An 18,293-nucleotide genomic window follows, 5' to 3' on the forward strand; every position below is an offset into this window, starting at 1 on the left:
TTATTTTATTTTTTTTAACGTTTATTTACTTTTGAGACAGAGAGAGACAGAGCATGAACGGGGGAGGGGCAGAGAGAGAGGGAGACACAGAATCGGAAACAGGCTCCAGGCTCTGAGCCATCAGCCCAGAGCCCGACGCGGGGCTCGAACTCACGGACCGCGAGATCGTGACCTGAGCCGAAGTCGGACGCTTAACCGACTGAGCCACCCAGGCGCCCCCACACCCACACAATTTCAACTGTATTTTCATTTACAATTCAGACAACTTTGCAACACTGATGAGAGTACCATGTTTAGCCATATCAACAGGTTTCCATGTGCTAAGTCACACATTTTGTTTTGACTATAAAAATATAGGGTACTGTAAACATGGCTGGCAGTTTGGCTAGGACCTGGCTTTCACCCCCTTGGTGGATAGTACTTCAGCATGAAACAAGGTTACCACAGGTGCAAGAGGGCACAAAGGCAGATAGATGTCTGTGGTGAGCCAGAGTTCTCTACCCAGCCTCACCTGAATTCACAAGTGTCACTTGGCTCCTGGTCAAGAGAAGTGCAGATTTTCACATATAATGTGAAGTTGCCTAAGTTGGAAATGGTGGTAACGTGGCAAAAAAAAAAAAAAAAAAATTGGGATGGAGACTGGGAAAGGTCTCACACAGGTGTGTGTGTGTTCTGCGTGTGTGTTCAGACAGACCCACATTCTGTGAAACTCAATAAAGGAACCTTCATTTAAAATAAAGTTGGGAGGCCAGAAGGGGGAGCTCTCACACCCATTCCTCCTCGCAACCCTTTACCACTCCAAAAGGAAGAGACTTACCTTGCATTCCCAAGGTGAGAAGACTACATACTACCCGCAGGGGAAACAAAGATCCCCGCCCGGAAACAGTCCAGCCAATGAGACTGTCACAGCTCTGCTATTGAAAAGCCATTGCACTTTTAACTCCCAGTTTATTACCACGTACTTTTTTAACAGTCCTTCCCAATTCTTCCCTTTTCTCTGTTAAAAACAAAAAACAAAAACCAAACCAAAACAAAAAAACGTTTCTCTTCTTTGTTGGCTGGATTTTCCTATGGTTTTGCCTCAGGCTGCGTGTCCCAAATTGCAGTTTTCTGCTATCCTCGAACAAATAAAAAATTTCCCCCCGAATAAACCCATTTTTACCGGTAAAATAACGGGCTATTTTATTTTCAAGGTTAACAAACTAAAAATGGATTAAGAAGCAGAGGACTGCAGCACCTAAAAGCCCAGTGAGCCGGAAAACCCCTGGCCAATGTGGCTGGAGCCCGCAGAGCCTGGGGCACGGTGGGCGGGGCCATGGCTCAGCCAGTGTCTTTGGGGGAGGGTCACGAGCTCCACTCATCCCCGCCTGCCTAGGACTTCCGGAAATCTGCGCCAGCAGAGGCGGGGTGTGGACTATGCAGCCAATCCCGGGGCCCTGCGTGTCTGCCCAGCCAATAAGGAGCCTGGTTTCCGTGGCGCCCCGCCACTGCTGCCTATTCCGCGACCCTCGGGAACATCGACCTGTGTGTTCTTTCTCTGCTCGTGTGGCCTGTCCAGTTTTTTCCCGCCAGACATGCCGTTTGTTGAGTTGGACACCAACTTGCCCGCCGGCCGTGTGCCCGCCGGACTGGAGAAGCGGCTCTGCGCGGCCACGGCAGCCATCCTGAGCAAACCTGAGGACGTGAGCGTGGACCGGGGAGCACGGGGCGGGATGAGGCTGGTGGACCAGGGGTCGGGCTCTGTCCACGTCCCGGCTTCCCTCACCACAACCCGGGCTCCTCGTCACAGGGATCTCCGGCCTCCCTCTCTCTGTGACCCCGCGGCCCCACCCCTCATGTCTGCTCCTTGCTGCCTTCCCTGGCCCTGAAACCAACATGACCTCCAAGGACCCTGCCCCGAGCCTCTAGCCCTGACCCCAGGGGTCCACGCTTGTAGGCTCTTGCCCTCCCAGGTCCTCAGAGCAACTCGGCCTGTACAAGCTTCAGGCGAAACTTTCCTGTTCTCCGCAGCGCGTGAACGTGACCTTGCGACCGGGTCTGGCCATGGCGGTGAACGGCTCTACCGATCCCTGCGCGCAGCTGATCATCTCCTCCATCGGTGTGGTGGGCACGGCCGAGGAGAACCGTGGACACAGCGCCCGATTCTTCGAGTTCCTCACCAAGGAGATGGGTCTGGGCCAGGATCGGTGCGTGGGGGCAGGGAGAAGATGGGGGCAGGGAGAAGATGGGGGCAGTGATCCCATTCCAAGGCCCCTTGCAAGGCTGGGGGTAAAAAATGCACTCTTCTCCCTGCCCAAGAAGGGCCTAGGGCCCTAGGTCCTTGGATGGTATGTCTACCCTCAGAATGGTAGTGGAATTGAATGAATTCCTGGCTCTGCCATGGTTCCCTTGACATGTGGGCAAGGCGTGGCTTCTCCAACCCCAGTGTTTCCATCTGTGAAGTGGGAAGGCTCTCCTTTACTTCCTGGGGGAGTTGCCAGAGTCATGTGAGATGGCAGTGCCCTGTATCTCCCTTGGCACCGTGCAGGGCAGAATGTTATTAACCTGACAAAGCTATAACCATTTATCGTCTGCCTTTAGTCTTCTCCACAACTTAGAAAACCAAGAGTAATTTAATAGGAGAGCTTCTCCAGGCTGGTCAGGAGGGATTCTGGGTATGTCCTGAGGCTGTGTGACCTTTGGCCGGGTAGCCCAGCTAGGTCCCAAGTGAGGCTCCCAGGAGGGTCAGGGAGTAGTGGAAAGAACATTGGCTTGGATGTCTGGAGACCTGGGATCTAGGTCCAGTGCAGCTGGGGGATGCCTGACAAACCTGAAAGTGAACCATCACTGGTTTGTAGCCTTTTTTCTGTGAATAGAGGGGCATATATTAAATGATCATCCAAGAAGACCATACAGCCCCCGAACATGGGATTCTGTGGCAGGGCTAAAGTTTCTTCCTGGGTGAAAAATATTCCTGCACCAAGCCTATGCCTATGAGAAACTAAAAGCATGAGAAGCTTGAAAGAACCTTCCAGAATGGATCCTTTGTTAGCCCAGGAAGGCTGGTGAGGAATAGTCACTCCTGGGAGTGCTCAGACCTGGTCCTCAAGCTGGGGTGAGATAATAATTGTAACAACAATACGTAACATATGAATGCCTACCATGTGCCAGCTTATCTATAGCTACCTTATATGCATTATCCCGTTGGATCCACGCAAGCCCTACCCCTCTGTTCACATCGCCTTGTGCGGACATGCCATCCCCATGAGGTTTGCAGATGGGAAAACTAAAGCTGTCACACACAATCCTTCCCCTACTACCCCTTAGACTATCCCAAGTATCCTGCTCTTCATCAGGAACTTCCCATCACTTCTGTGAGAGGGGCATGTTTATTCACTCCATAGACATCGTGGGGGGAGGGTCACCCTATGACTGGTTTTGAGCTAGGCTTTGAGAAAACAAAGGTGTCTGGGGCACTGCACATGCCCCCAGGGGGCCTGGAGTTTGAAAGCAGGCTGCCCCTCTGAGCTCACAGAACATGCAGTGACCATCAAGGCTGCTGCATCGAGTGTCTGTCCAGGGACAGCCACCATCCTGCTTCTGACAGGCCTGCAGGGGGAGATCATTAATGAGATGAAGCAGTCTTCCAAAATGCCCGCTAGGCTAAGGCAGGCTGGTCAGGGAACCCATGGTGGGAGTGCCTGGCTAGGGGTCTTGGAATATGAAGCATTAGCCAAGGAGCTAATGACATCTTTTTTTTTTTTTTTTCTGTCTCTTGAAGGATAATTATCCGATTTTTCCCTCTGGAGCCCTGGCAGATTGGCAAGAAAGGGACAGTCATGACTTTTCTATGATTGACACAGAGGGCATCTAGGACATCTGTGAGCTTTCTGCCTCTTCCAGAGAGGCCTCCTGGCAGAGGAAGGGCCTAGTGGATACCAGCTTCTGTCACCCCTTCATGCAGATATGCCTGTGGCCTCACAAGTCTTCTTCCTCCCCATCCTTGTGTCAAATAAATGAAGAGATCTTCTTTCTTCTTCTTTTTTTAAATGTTTATTAATTTATTTTGAGAGAGAGAGAATGTGAGTGAGGGAGGGGCAGAGAGAGAGAGAGAGAGAGAGAATCCCAAGCAGGCTCTCCACTCAACAGGAAGCCTGACTTGGGCCTTGAACTTGAGACCATGACCTGAGCCAATATGAAGAGTCGGATGCTTAACCGACTGAGTCACCCAGGTGCCCTGCGACCTTCTTTCAAACATGACTTCTTTATCTCCCTTCACCCCTCCCTGGCATTCTCTGTCACCCTGGGCAGTGGTGTTGGTTTATGAGGTGGGAACTTTAGGGAACCTGAGAGATGGGATCTTTTCTGTCTTCGGGGCCACTGTCTCATGTATTGTATGTAGGCTGTTCAAATCCAAGTGTGGAAGGTGAAGCCTAGGGCCCTGCTCTCCATGCCCTGTGCAGGTTGGTTGGGCGGGCACTGGTCCAGCTTGGGTCTTCCTACAGATTTTGCTAACCAGATGTTCTTGCCCTCAGCTTGGGTTGGCCCATGCAGTTTACTGCCCATGGAATGCTGTGCTCAGCAGGAGAGCAGGGTGGCTGGGCTTCTGGGACCTTTCCTGGGCATCTCCAAACTCCCATCTTCTCCTATGAGTCTTGCTAAAAATCCTCAGTGGCTGTGTACCTTGTAAAACCCATGTCCTGGAATGGTAAACTTGGAAATACAATGTCTGCCATTAGAAACGGAATGAATGCAATCCCCGCCCCAACTCTAAATACTATATCATACTTTCCATTTCCAGGGATATATGGGCAGGGTGCAAAGGGTGTCCTTTTTGGTTTCTTCCCAGATGTTTGATGCAGAGTTTACATATCATGACCCTTAGACACTGTGATGGGCACTGTTATTTCCCTACAGAGTTGAAGGCCTGATCATTCTTGTCTTTAGTGTACCAGTGAAATACCAAATTGAGATTTTAAGTCTGTGCTGTTAATATAGTTAGTAAAGTTAGTTTCCAGTGGAGTGTTCTTGTGCCTGTGGTGTTTGTCCCTGACCACTGCTGTGGAATGCCATTAACAGCTAGAGCTTGGAGTTCCTTCCTTTGGCCCCCTGTCCCAACTGTTCCTGCACTCATTCCTTCTGCCAGCATGGGTGTCCTGCTTCCCAAAGGGGCTCAGGGAATGTTTGTATCATTGAATGAATGGTTGAAGTGCCCAAAAAGGGATTCAGGCCTAACCCTAGCCAGGACTATAAGGCAGCAGCCTTCTACCTGGTCCCACCTTAAATGTCTTATCCCCACTGTAGTGAGTGTGATGTCATCTATTTGCTGTGGGGACGACTGTCCCTCCCCCCTCTCCACATTAGCCCCATTGTGGCCTTGAGCTTTGTCCCCTGGTAATACTGTGCTTCCTGAGGATCCAGCATGGCTTGCAATGTCTCTTACCTCCAAAAGCTTGCCACATAGCTCTCTATGGGACCACTCTCCCATCTTTTTTCAACTGTTTCAAGAGCTATTTCAAGATACAACTCAGGTATGAGAGCTGCATCCAAGGATGGGTGTTATCCATGAAACTTTGAAACCGTCTGTTTATGCCTCTGTCCACTGCCCCTCCCTCCAAGGCAAAGTCAAGGTTTGTGACTCAATTCTTTTTGAAACTCCCGGGTATCACTAAGGCTTTATTGTTCTGAACTGGCGCTTTGAATTCTTCACCATGATGTTACCATCTTCATGTAAGGTCAAAGAGAAAGCCATAACCTTCATTCTTGTTTAAATCATGGTTGCTGGAATCAAGAAAGGCTGGAAAGGCTGTGAGATCTTTCTCAAAAAAGCTTCGCTCCCAAGAATTTAACCTCTCTCAGCCCAAGGCCGTTTTCAGGAAACTTTCAATGCGAATCCTCCTTTAGACTTTGGAATTCTGTCACTCCCTCGATAGATCGTTTACCCGGCCTTGATTTTTTGTGATTTTTGTTTTTGTTTTTCCTTTGTTTCATAGTTGATTGTATCTGTGCCTTTTGGGCTTCAAATTCTTTTCTGAAAAAGATGAGGCACGGGGTAGTAGAAAGGAGAACCCTCCTCCCCTGGTTCCAAGTGTTCCCCAAGTTTACATTGCCTTTAGAGTACCTGTCCCAGGTTGTTAACAAACGATAACACGGCCAGTCGTCATTTAGCTACTGCTCAGGGCCGGGCACCGAACTCGGCGCTTCCCAAATATTACAAGCGATGGAGCGTGGAGTCCGACTGCAAGCTGGCGCTCCGAGTCCACAATAGTTCGAGTACCAAAAAGCAAGGACCTGGAAGGTTTACACTCCCGCGCTAGGCTGTTTGCAGCCGGCAGGGTCGACGAGAGCCTGCGCGGCGGGCGAGCAGCGCGTGCGCCCTCACTGATTGGCTAACGGAGCCGGCAACGGAGCCAATGGGAACGCGCCTTATTGTCAGGCGGGCGGCCAGCCGGCTCGGGGGTCGCGGCAGGCAGGCCGTTGCCGTGGAGACGCCTGGTGAGTTCCAGGACTGCAGGTTTGGGGGCATCCCTCTGGTGGGGGTGCGGCTCTGCCGAACCAGCGGCAGCAGCGGGGGCCCGAGCTTGAGGGGCGGCGGGCGGACGGGCCGAGGCTGGTGTCGACGCAGGGGGCGCCTCTGGTAGTCTGAGTGGCACAGTCGGGGAAACCGAGGCCAGAGAGCGGGAACGGTGAGGCCCGGCCTCCAGGCTGTCTCGTGGGCCTCTTCAGGGCCATGGTCGCCATCCTCGGGTGCCTAGGACGGGGCTCCAGCCTCGGGAGTGGCTTTCAGTGACAGCAGCAGGAGCCACCATTGATTTTGCGTCCGCCGGGTGCTGAGCCCGGTGCTAACCCTCTACTGACGTCCTTTCTCTTCACCTTCACAGCCGCCCTGCGAGGTGAGTGCTGTTATTAGCGCCATTTACACGGGTGGAAACTGAGACCGAGGCGAGGGGAAAGGACTTGTTCAGAGTCAGCTAGCTAACTAGTGGGTCAGCCGAAGTCTAGACAAAAAAAAAAAAAAAATTTTTTTTAAGATTTTATTTTTTAGTAATCTCGACACCCAATATGGGGCTGGAACTTTCAACCCCGAGATCAAGGGCTGCATGCTCTACCGACTGAGCCAGCCAGACTGAATATCTTGACTGCACTGCCTCCCAGGAGGAGGAGGAGGACCTTGGCTAGATAGAGTCTACTGACACTCTCAGGTGTCTTGCACAAGTGACTTTGGAGCCACTTAACTCTTTGGGGCCTGTGTTACTATGGATCTATGGGTCAGACTTCCTTCAGAGGTTGGCAAACTTCAGTTGTAAGTGTAATAATATTTATAATATTAACATGTAGTTATATCATAGTATGTTGTGAATGTAATAAACATAATTATAATAGTATTTTAGGCTTAGCATAGGAGGCCTGCTCTGTCTACTCAGTTCTGGCATTGTTTTTGTTTTTTAATTTTTTTTTTTTTAATGTTTATTTACTTTTGAGGGAGAGCGAGAGAGAGCAGGCGCGCCAGCCGGGGGCCTGGGGGTGGCGTGCAGAGGGAGAGGGAGACACAGAATCTGAAACAGGCTCCAGGCTCTGAGCTGTCAGCACAGAGCCCAATGTGGGGCTCGAACTCACGAACTGTGAGATCATGACCAGACATGACCTGAGCTGAAGTCGATGCTTAATGCTCAACGGACTGAGCCACCCAGGCACCCCAACTCAGTTCTGACATTGTGTAGTGGATACATGCAGAGACAATAGGTACACCAGTGGCAGTATTCCAATAAAACCTTATTTATGGACACTGAAATTTGAATTTTATTGTAATTTTTATATAATTTTCATGTGTCACAAATTTTTTCATCCATTTAAAAATGTCAAAACCATTCTTCGCTCCTGGGCTGTATGAACACAGTAGGCGAAAGCCTCCTAGGGTAGAGGAAAGTGGGACCCAGTGAGGGGCCTCTTATGCCACAGCCAGGTAGTGCCACAATGTGGCCCAAGACCTAGGCTTCCTGACTCCCGGACCAGAGCATGTCAGGAAACACCACTGCTTATCACTGACTGGGTCAGGGTGCCGAGGTACTCAAAGTGTGCCGTTCTTTATGTGTTCTTAAGGTTGTGGAAACCATAGCCTAAAGAGTTTGGAAATTGGTGAGGTTAAACTCCTGAATGCGCTATTCTGGGATAATATGATTGCTGGGCTGGGAGGCTGAGAAATGAATAGATATTTTCTTTCTTTATTCGATAGCTGCTTTTTTTTTTTTTTTCCTCCTGCTAGTGGGTTTCTGGGGTTTGTGGTGAACAATACAGACATGGTCCCCATCCTCACAGTCCTTACAGATGATGAATACATAATCTCAAATGGCTATTTCTTTTTATATTGTTTATTTTAAACTGATTTTAGGTTTAGAGAAGAGTTGCAACAATAATACAGAGTTTCCTTCTGTCCATCACCCTCCTTTCCCTAATATTCACATCTTACATAATCATGATGGAACTATCAAGAACAGGAAACTAATATTGGTACCGTTTTATAAACTCAGCCATTAACCTAGTTTGAATATCACCAGTTTTGCACAATGTTCTATTTTTCATTCTGTGATCCTATCTAACTTCTCACTGCATTTAGTGATTGCTCCTTCATCCTTAATTACTTAGTCTTGTCTTTCTTGGCCTTGACATTTTTCGAGAGTACTGATCGGTTATTTTGTCTAATATCCTTCAACTTGGATTTGTCTCATATTTTCTCGTGATTGGAGTGAGGCCATGCATTTTTGGCCAGAATGATACAAACATTGTGTTGTCCTCAGTGTGTCATATCAAGGAGTTCAAGATGCTGATAGGTCTTATTACTGGTGATGTTTGTCTTGATTGCTTGGTTTAGTTGGTATCTGCTAGGTTTCTATACTATAAAGTTACTATCTTTCTCTTTCTAGTTAGTAAGCATCTTGGGGGAAATGCTTTGAAAGGATGGGAATTCTGGTTCTCTCAAATTTACGCCCCCTGACTATAGTTAGCATCCATCCATCTGTGGGTCTCTGTGGTATTTGCCTAACGGTAATTACCTATTTCTCTCTTTCCTTCTACTCTTATTAATTCAAATTCTATTAAAGGAAGAACTGTCCCTTCCCTCATTTATTTATATTAGTATGGACCACGGATATTCATCTTATTTCATGGGTTAAAACCTAATGTTACCATTATTTTGTTGTTCACTGTTCTGGCTTTGCCTGTTCAGGATGTCCTTCAGGTTAGCTGCTGTGTCAGTGGATCCTCACCATTTTTTTGGAGGATTTACTTATTTTCTGGCACCACAAGATGTTCCAGGCTTATCTTTTTTTTTTTTTTAATTTCTTTTTCATGTTTGTTTTTTATTTTGAGGCAGAGAGAGAGACAGAGCATGAGCACAGGGGAGGGGTAGAGAGAGGGAGAGGGAGAATCCCAAGCAGGCTCTGCACTCTCAGCGCAGAGCCTTATGCGGGGCTTGGATCACAAACTGCGAGATCATGACCTGAGTCTAAATCAAGAGTTGGTTGCTTAACCTACTTAACCAGCTGAGCCACCCAAGCGTCCCTGTTCCAGGCTTGTCTTGTGTACTCTCTGCCCCTACTCTGGAATCGTAATTCTTTGTTATGCCCTTCAGTGTGGTTATGTAATTTGTAATGCAGTAGGTTCATTGTTAATGTTTATATTACATTTTGGGTTCCCCCTGGAACTTAGTTGGTTTTAATTATTTTTCGAGTGGGAAACATGACTGTGCTTCTAAGAGTAAGAAAGAACTGTAACAAAGGTATACTCTGGAAAGTGTCGCTCACTCTCCCGCCCCTGCCACCTTGTCCCTGTTCTCCTCCACCTTTCACCCCTTTCCCACTTATCCCCTGCAGCTAACTGATCTCTTTGGTGTCTGGATTATCCTTTCTTTTGCACAAATGAATAGATGGTCATGTAATTTCTTAGCTCCTCTTCTTTTATATATGAAAGGTGGCATGCTAAAGATAATTGTGTTTCCTTTTGTCACTTAACAAATGTCTTGAAAATCCTCCTGTATGTGTTCATAGAGATCTTATTCATTTTTAAAAAGTTTCATTGAGATAAAATTTGCCTATTTATTGAGATAAACTTTACATACAATTCAGTGGTTTTTAATATTCATAGAGTTGTGTGAGCATCACCACAATCAATTTTAGAGCATTTTGTCACCCCAAAAAGAAACCCTGTACCTGTTAGAAGACTTCTCATTGTCTCCCCCCTATGTCGAGGTGGTCACAAATACTTTCTGTCTATATAGATTTGCCTTTCCTGGATATTTCTTATTAATGGGATCATGCAAGATGTGGTCTGTGACTGGCTTCTTTCACTTAGCATAATGTTTTCATGGTTCATCCTGTTGTCAGTGTTCATTACTTTTTATTTATCCATTTATCAGTTGATGGACATTTGGGTTATTTCTATTTTTGATTATGAATAATGCTCTATAAACATTTCCTCATCAATTTTTACAGCTACATATTACTTCATTGTGTGGATGTACCATAGTTTATTCATCCACTACACTATCTGTAGTCATTTAGGTTGTTTCCAGTCTCTTGAAATTACAAACAATGTTGGAATGAATAACCCTGTGTGTATGTATTTCATATGATTGGAGGTACATCTTCAAGATTGATTCCTAGAAGTGGAATTGCTGGATTGAAACGTCAGGGCATTTGTAGTTTTGTTAGCTCTTGTCAAATTCCCCTCGAGAGTGGTTGTGCTAGTTGGCATTCCCATCAACAGTGTATGAAAATAATGCCTGTTTCCTGACAACCTCTCCAACAATTAAAATTTGTTAACTTTAATTTAATGAATTTAAATTTTAGTTAGTTAACATACAGTGCAATATTGGTTTCAGGAGTAGAATTAAATGATTCATCACTTACATACGACATCCAGTGCTTATCACAACAGGTGCCCTTTTTTGTTTAAAAAATTTTTTTAATGTTTATTTACTTTAGAGAGAGAGAGAAAGAGCACAAACTGGGAAGGGACAAAGAGAGAAGGAGGCACAATCTGAAGCAGGCTTCAGGCACTAAGGTGTCAGCACAGAGCCCGACGCGGGCCTCAAACTCACCAACCCTGAGATCATGACCTGAGTTGAAGTCGGACGCTTAACTGACTGAGCCATGCAGGCACTCCAAGTGCCCTTTTTAATACCACCACCGCCCCCCGCCCCCCGCTATCAACCCTCAGTTTGTTCTCTATCATTAAGAGTCTCTTGTGGTTTGTTTCCCTTTCTGCTTTTTTTCCCCATTAATTTTAATTTTTGCCAGTGATAGTGACAGTATGATAGACATAGTGTCTCAGTGTTGTTTTAATTTGCATTTCTCTAATTATAACCGGGTGTGAGCATTTTTTCATATGTTTGATAGCCAGTTGAATGTCTGTTTTTGTGAATTGTTTGTTTATATATTTTCCCTATTTTTCTAGGTTTTTTTTCTTTGCTTATTGTATAACATACTTAATGTGAAATTTAATTTTTGAAGTATTTTTAAGTGTACAGTTTGATGACATTAAGACATCAACACTGTTATGCAACCATTACCACCATCCATCTCCAGAACTTTTTTCCATCTTCTGAAATTAAAACCCTGTACCTATTAAACACTCCCTGTTCCTCCCCTCCCCCAGCCCCTGGCAACCACCACATTACTTTCTGTCTCTATGAATTTGACTGCTTTAGGTACCTCACGTAAGTGGAATCATACACTGTCATTTTGTGCTCGCTTATTTCACTAAGCATAATGTCTTCACGGTTCATCCGTGTGGTAGCATGTGTCAGAATGTCCTTCCTTTTTAAGGCTGAATAATACTGCATTGTATTCATATACCACATTTTGTTTCTCCGTTCACCTATGAGTGGGCACTTACTTGGTTGCTTCTACCTTTTGACTGTTGTGAATAATGCTGTGTCTATTAAGTTTTTAAGAGCTCTTTACGTATTTGTCTACAGTATATGTTGCAAATATTTTCTCCCAGTTTATCAGTTGACTTATGACTTCTTTTTTCTGATTAAAATTTTTTTTTCTAATTAAAAAATTATTTAATTTTATTGAGGTATAATTGACATATAGCACTATTCAGGTTTAAGGTATATAGCATAATGACTTGACCTATATGTATTGTGAAATGATTACCACAATAAGTCTTAACATCCATCATCTCATCTCATATAGATACAAAAAAAAAAAAAAGAAAAAATGTTTTTCCTTTGTGATAAGAACTCTTAGAATTTACTCTCTTAACTTTCACAATATACCATACAGCAGTGTTAACTATAGTTATCCCTAGTACTTACTTATAACTGGAAGTTTGTACCTTTTGGCCGCATTCATCCAATTCTCTCCACTTCCCTCCCCTACCTCTGATAACCACAAATCTTTTTTTTTTTTTAAATGTTTATTTATTTTTGAGAGATAGAGAGAGAGACCGAGTGCGAGTGGGGGAGGGGCAGAGAGAGGGGGACAGAGGATCTGAAGTGGGCTTTGTGCTGACAGCAGAGAGCCCTATGTGGGGCTAGAACTCATGAACCAGGAGATCATGACTTGAACCGAAGTCTGACGCTTAATTGACTGACCACCCAGACACCCCAAAATTTAAAACCATTTTTATGTAGTTAAATATATTAATCTTTTTTTCACTGCCTTTGGATTTTAAATCATGGTGAGAAAGCCTTTCCATATACAAAGTTAAAGAGGGACTCATCCATATTTTCTTCTAGTATTTGTATGGTTCCTTTGGTTTTCATTTAGATCCCTAATCCATTTGGAGTTTATTTATGTATATGGGGTGAGGTAAGGATCTAATTTTATCCTTTTCCAAATGGTTACCAATTTTTCCGAGCAAGTCTTAACTACAGAGTTCATTTTGACCCCAGTGACTTGAGATACTACCTTTGCTATATTTTATTTTATTATTAAAAATTTTTTAATGCGTATTTTTATTTTTGAGAGAGAGACAGAGACAGAGTGTGAGTGGCAGAGGGGCAGAGAGAGGGAAACACAGAATCTGAAGCAGGCTCCAGGCTCTGAGCTGTCAGCACAGAGTTGGATGTGGGAGGGTCTCAAACTCACAACTGGTGAGATCATGACCTGAGCTGAAGTCGGACACTTAACCGACTGAGCCACCCAGGCACCCCTTTATCATTATTTTTAAATGTTTACTGTGAGAGAGAGAGCAGGTGGAGGGGAGAGAGAGAGAGAGAGAAGGGAGAGAGAAACCCAAACAGGCTCTGCACTGGCAGTGCAGAGCCTGACCCTGGAGCCCAGTCTCACCAACTGTGAGATCATGACCTGAGCCAAAATCAAAAGAGTCAGATGCTTGACTGATTTAGCCAAGTAGGTGCCCCTCCCATATTTTATTTTTATTTTATTTTTTTAATGTTTATTTATTTATTTTGTGAGAGAGAGAGAGAGAGAGTGTGTGTGTGTGTGTGTGCACGCGGGCCCGCATGTGGGGGGGAGGGGCAGAGAGAGAAGAAGAGAGAGAATCTCAAGCAGGCTCTGCGCTGTTAGTGCAGAGTCTGATCTGATGCTGGGCTCGATCTCAAGAACCCTGAGACCATGACCTCAGCCAAAATCAAGAGTTGGGCACTCAGCCAACTGAGCTGCCCAGGTGCCCCCACCTTTGCCATATTTAAAATTTTCATATGTACTTGAGTTTGGGCATGATTTCTGTATCATGCATGTATCAGTACTACTCTTTTAAGTACTAAGGCTTTATACAGTATTCTTTAATGGTAGGGCTTATCCCCCTCTTGTAGCTCTTCTTCTTCACTGTTTTCCTAGCTGTCTTACATGCTTGTTTTTCTATATGAACTTTAGTATCAACTTGTCTAGTATCTCGTTGATATTTTTATTTGTATTGCATTGATTTTATAAACTAACTTAGAACTGACATCTTTATAATATTGAGTTCTGTCTAAGAACGTTTTAGGTTGTCATTCCATTTGTTCAACTTTAGTGTCTTTTGGTAGTGTTTTAAGATTTTCCTTGCATAGGTTGCACATTTCTTGTTAACTTAATTTCTAAATATTTAATCATCTTCTTACTATAAACAGGATTTTTCTCTATCATAATGTCTTCTGTTTATTTTTTATGTGAACATTATTGATTTTTCTATGTTAGTTTTCTATCATGCTACTTCATTGAGTTCTTTTATTATTAAGTTTTATCGTTGATGTTGGAGTTTTCCAGGTATTTTATTATATTGTCTGAAATTAAAGATTGTTTTACTTCTTCTTTACCCATTCTTATACCTCTAAATGGTTTCCCTTTTCTTATGGCAATGCTAATAAACTATGTACAGTGGTGGATAGTAGCAGACATAATGGGCATCCTTACTTTGTTCCTGATATTAATGGAAATGCCTTTAGTGTTTCTCCATTAAGTAAGATTTTGGTTTTAGGACTAATGTATATAACAAAGTATCCTTCAATTTTTATTTTCTTGAGTGCTTTTTATCATGAGGGGTGTTGAATTTTGTTAAAGGCTTTCTCTTCTTTGGAGATAATAATATGATTCCCCCCTGTCCTTAGATGATTTTATTGTGTTTTCACATATATGAATATTTGTGTTTTTATTGTTAGTATTTCATTAAAATTTCTCCAATTTTAATTGCATTTCCTTTCATCCAAAAGTTGTGGAGGTTCTTAAATTTTTAGATAGAAGGAGCTGTCTTTGGTTGTTGTTCATGGTGGCGGTTGTAGTATTATTAAATTCCAGTTTTAATTTATTGTGATCAGAGATATTTTAAGATTTAATTGTACTTTATAAAGTTTTCTCTGTGACTTAAGAGAAGTCTGTAAACATGCTGTGAGCACTGGAGAATGTGTAGTCTATGTTAGCTGGGTATAGAGTGATATACATCTGTAAGTTCTGTAATTGTTTTGTCGTTTAGATCTTCTGTCTCCTTAACTTATTTTTTTTTCTCCATTTGGCCTGTCTTATACTGAGAGTGGTGAGTCAAATTTATTATTATTAGTGCATTTTTATTTATGTGTCCTAGCATCTTCTGTGGTTTTTGTTGCAGAGAGTTGGTTGCTATGTTATTTGGTGTATATTTTTTTAATTCCATAGCATATTTTATTTTATTTTAGAGAGAATGTGCACGTGTGTGCATGTGAGTGAGCAGGGGAGGGGGAGAAAGAGAGGGAGATCCATGAGATCATGACCTGAGCTAAAATCCAGAGTCAGATGCTTAACCTACTGAGCCAGCCAGGCGCCCCATATATATTTTTTTAGATTTGTACCTATTTATTTTTTTGCAACTGTTGTGACATATTTTTTTTTTCTATTTTGATCTCCATTTGTTTGTTGCTAATGTATAGAAATACAGTCACTTTGTGGGTGTTGACCTTTACCCTGTGGCTTTGCTAAACCCACTTGATACTTATTAAACTTAGGGTTTTTGGGGCGCCTGGGTGGCTCAGTCAGTTAAGCGTCTGACTTCAACTCAGGTCACGATCTCGCGGTCCGTGAGTTCGAGCCCCGCATTGGACTCTGGGCTGATGGCTCAGAGCCTGGAGCCTGCTTCGGATTCTGTGTCTCCCTCTCTCTCTGACCCTCCCCCATTCATGCTCTGTCTCTCTCTGTCTCAAAAATAAATAAACGTTAAAAAAAAAAAAAAAAACTTAGTGTTTTATTTTATAGATATTTTTGGATATTTGTAGACAATTGGATTTGTATTTGGATAATTGTAGACAATTACATCATTTGTGAATATGGACAGTTTCATTTCTTCCTTTTTAATTATCTCTTTTTGTTTTTATTTCTTTTTCTTGCCTTATTATAGTGGCTAGCATTTCTAGTATACTGTTGAATAGGAGTGATAAGAGTGGATGTCCTTGCCTTGTTTCTTATCTTAGGGGGCAAAGCATTCAGTATTATGGTTAAGTATAATGTTAGCTGTAGCTTTTTTGGTAAATGCTTTTTGTCAGATTGAGGAAGTTTCCTTTCATTCCTCGTTTTCTAAAAGTTTTTTTTTTTTTAATCATAAATGGAGAACACAGTGTGTGATGATCATGTGCAGTAGGGGCCACATCAGAGGGGAAGCTCCTTGATGAAGTCCCATTTGGGTTGAGATGGGAATGCTTCTCTTTACTCAGGAATGTTACAGTTCACAGTGTTACCAAAGCCATCAGTGAGTTGTTCCTCTATGTGGCTTCTGCAACTTGGCTTGCCTTACAAGGGGGCATCCTGTGAGTGACAGATGCTGGTCTTTGAGAAAGATTTGACTGAGAAATTAAATGTCTTCTACTAAAACAGACAAGCTGCCTAGATACCACTCATTTGCTTGCTCATTCCTTAATGGAGTATTCTGTTGGTACAAAAGATAAAGACAGGACTGTTCAGGAGCTTATAGGCTGGTAGGTGGGAGAGACCTAGAGACTGGGTAATTCCAGTGCAGAGGTGAGAGTGTGTAGAGGAAATTTAGAACGTACTCTTGCTGTATTAAATCAGTATAAGATTTTCAGTTTTGAAAAGCTTTATTTTTATGTCTTAGGTAAAAAATTCTTATATGTACTGATATTTAAAAATCCAAGGCCAGTTTTAAGATAATAATTACTATGTACTATTTTGGCAGAAGTAAAGTAAAACAGTCTGTGTTACAGAGTCTCCACAGTTCTCTCAATGTGTATTAGAGTACAGTATTCTGACTCATTCTTTATTTTGCTACGGGGAATTGAGGGGGCTGAGGAAGAGTGGTAATGATCGGATGGAATTGAGGGGCTATGGCAGAGGGGATGCTGGTCTCCTAGGACTAATGTGCATGAGTCTTTGTGAGGATCACTTTTTTAGGTTCCTCTTGAAATGTATGAACACTTACAAGTATGCCTCAATTCCAGTATGTATCTGTGTCCAGCCCTCCCGACTGCCAGCCTTATGAGATATGCATTATCATACCCATTTTGCAGAATAGGAAACTGAGGCATAAGGGACTGGCTGACCTGCCTGAAGTCACAGTGCTAGAAGAAAAATAGGACCCTAAGCCCAGTAATCTTTCCAGAGGCTGTTTTAAGCTTAAGTGAGATAATGCAAATGTGCCTTATAAGTGTCTGGGATAGACTATAGAGGTAGAGGAGCGGAAGGTACTGTATTTTTAGATTATGTTAAAGTTAGCCCAGGAGCCCTTTCCAGCGGGGACAATTGGCTTGAGTTTTAGCATGGATTTTAGCAATTTCAAAACAATTAGGAAGCTTAAAGGTTCTATTTTCTCTTTGGCACCATGGGCTCCTCGAGGGTTTCCTGGCCCTGACTGTAGTACCCAGGGAGCACTAGGGGAGTCTAGGGGCTTTCCTTATGGAGGCAGGTGGGCAGAGGGGTGGGCAGGGACTTAGGCAGCAGGTGGGACCAGAAACCTCTCTCTTGACTTGGAGCACATGGTTTTCCCTCCAGCTTGGCTGGTTATCTTTCATTCATTCTGTCCTGAGGAGGTGTCTCCTGTCAGCTCTGAAATGGAACCTGCGTTCATCCTGGTCCTGGGGGACACAGAAGCCCCAGGGGAAGGTACCCGCCCATCTGGCACAGTCCCGGTAGTTGTTAGGTACCTTCCTGCTAGGTGCTGCTGAGCAAGAACAGGCAAGCTCTCCTCCTTCAGGAGTAGGTCGGCCCTGGGCCGATGTTCTCCCACCTATGGACGTGGGTCCCACTGCTGCTACACAGAGACCTGATCCCTCAGCCATCTCTGGGTCCTTCTCTCGTTTTTCTCTGCATGGGGATTCAGGTGGCGTCTGGGAAGACTTGCTGTGACCTGGAGCTAGCACCTGCCCTGTGGGGAACTGGTTGGGGGCCTATGGTTAGGTGTCAGCACCACCCTCCCTGCACTCTTTACCCCAATTTGTAATTGTTTACCCTTGCTTTCAGTTCTTTTGGGTATAGACCCAGATGTGGAAATGCTGAGGCATAAGGTCACCTTAGGTTTAAATTTTTGAGGAACTGCCATACTGTTGTCCACAGCAGTGCACGAGGGTTCTAATTTCTCTACGTTCTTGCCAAAGCGTGTTGTTTTCTATGTGTGTATGTTTTGTTGTTGTTGATTTCATTTATTTTGAGAGAGAGAGAGAGAGAGAGAGAGAGAGAGAGCACAAGCAGTGGAGGAGCAGAGAGGGGGAGAGAGAATCTTATAGGGTTCCATTTCACGAACTGTGAGATCATGACTTGAGTTGAAATCAAGAGTCAGTCACTTAACCGACTAAGCCACCAGGTGTCCCTTAAATAATAGTTTAGGGGCGCCTGGGTGGCGCAGTCGGTTAAGCGTCCGACTTCAGCCAGGTCACGATCTCGCGGTCTGTG

General features: G+C 44.2%; 2 protein-coding genes across 7 annotated transcripts in view; both read left to right on the forward strand.

The window, feature by feature from the left end:
* The first annotated feature begins 1,479 nt into the window (after positions 1 to 1,479).
* On the forward strand, positions 1,480 to 4,009 carry LOC132665496 (D-dopachrome decarboxylase). Its single transcript, XM_060612563.3, has 3 exons — positions 1,480 to 1,682; positions 2,011 to 2,186; positions 3,761 to 4,009. Exons 1-3 carry the CDS (start codon positions 1,575 to 1,577, stop codon positions 3,831 to 3,833), a joined length of 357 nt encoding a protein of 118 aa, XP_060468546.1. The 5' UTR covers positions 1,480 to 1,574; the 3' UTR covers positions 3,834 to 4,009.
* A 1,383-nt stretch (positions 4,010 to 5,392) lies between these two features.
* CABIN1 (calcineurin binding protein 1) overlaps positions 5,393 to 18,293 on the forward strand; it is a 151,773-nt gene continuing 138,872 nt past the window's right edge. For 4 of the 6 annotated variants that reach the window (XM_060612557.2, XM_060612561.2, XM_060612560.2 and 1 more), the window contains exon 1: positions 6,373 to 6,474. The gene's annotated coding sequence lies outside the window, so the exon portion shown is untranslated. The other 2 variants (XM_060612559.3, XM_060612558.3) reach the window with 2 other exon arrangements.

The sequence above is a fragment of the Panthera onca genome, chromosome D3 (assembly GCF_046562875.1).
Source record: "Panthera onca isolate mPanOnc1 chromosome D3, mPanOnc1 haplotype 2, whole genome shotgun sequence".
Taxonomy (NCBI): Eukaryota; Metazoa; Chordata; class Mammalia; order Carnivora; family Felidae; genus Panthera; species Panthera onca.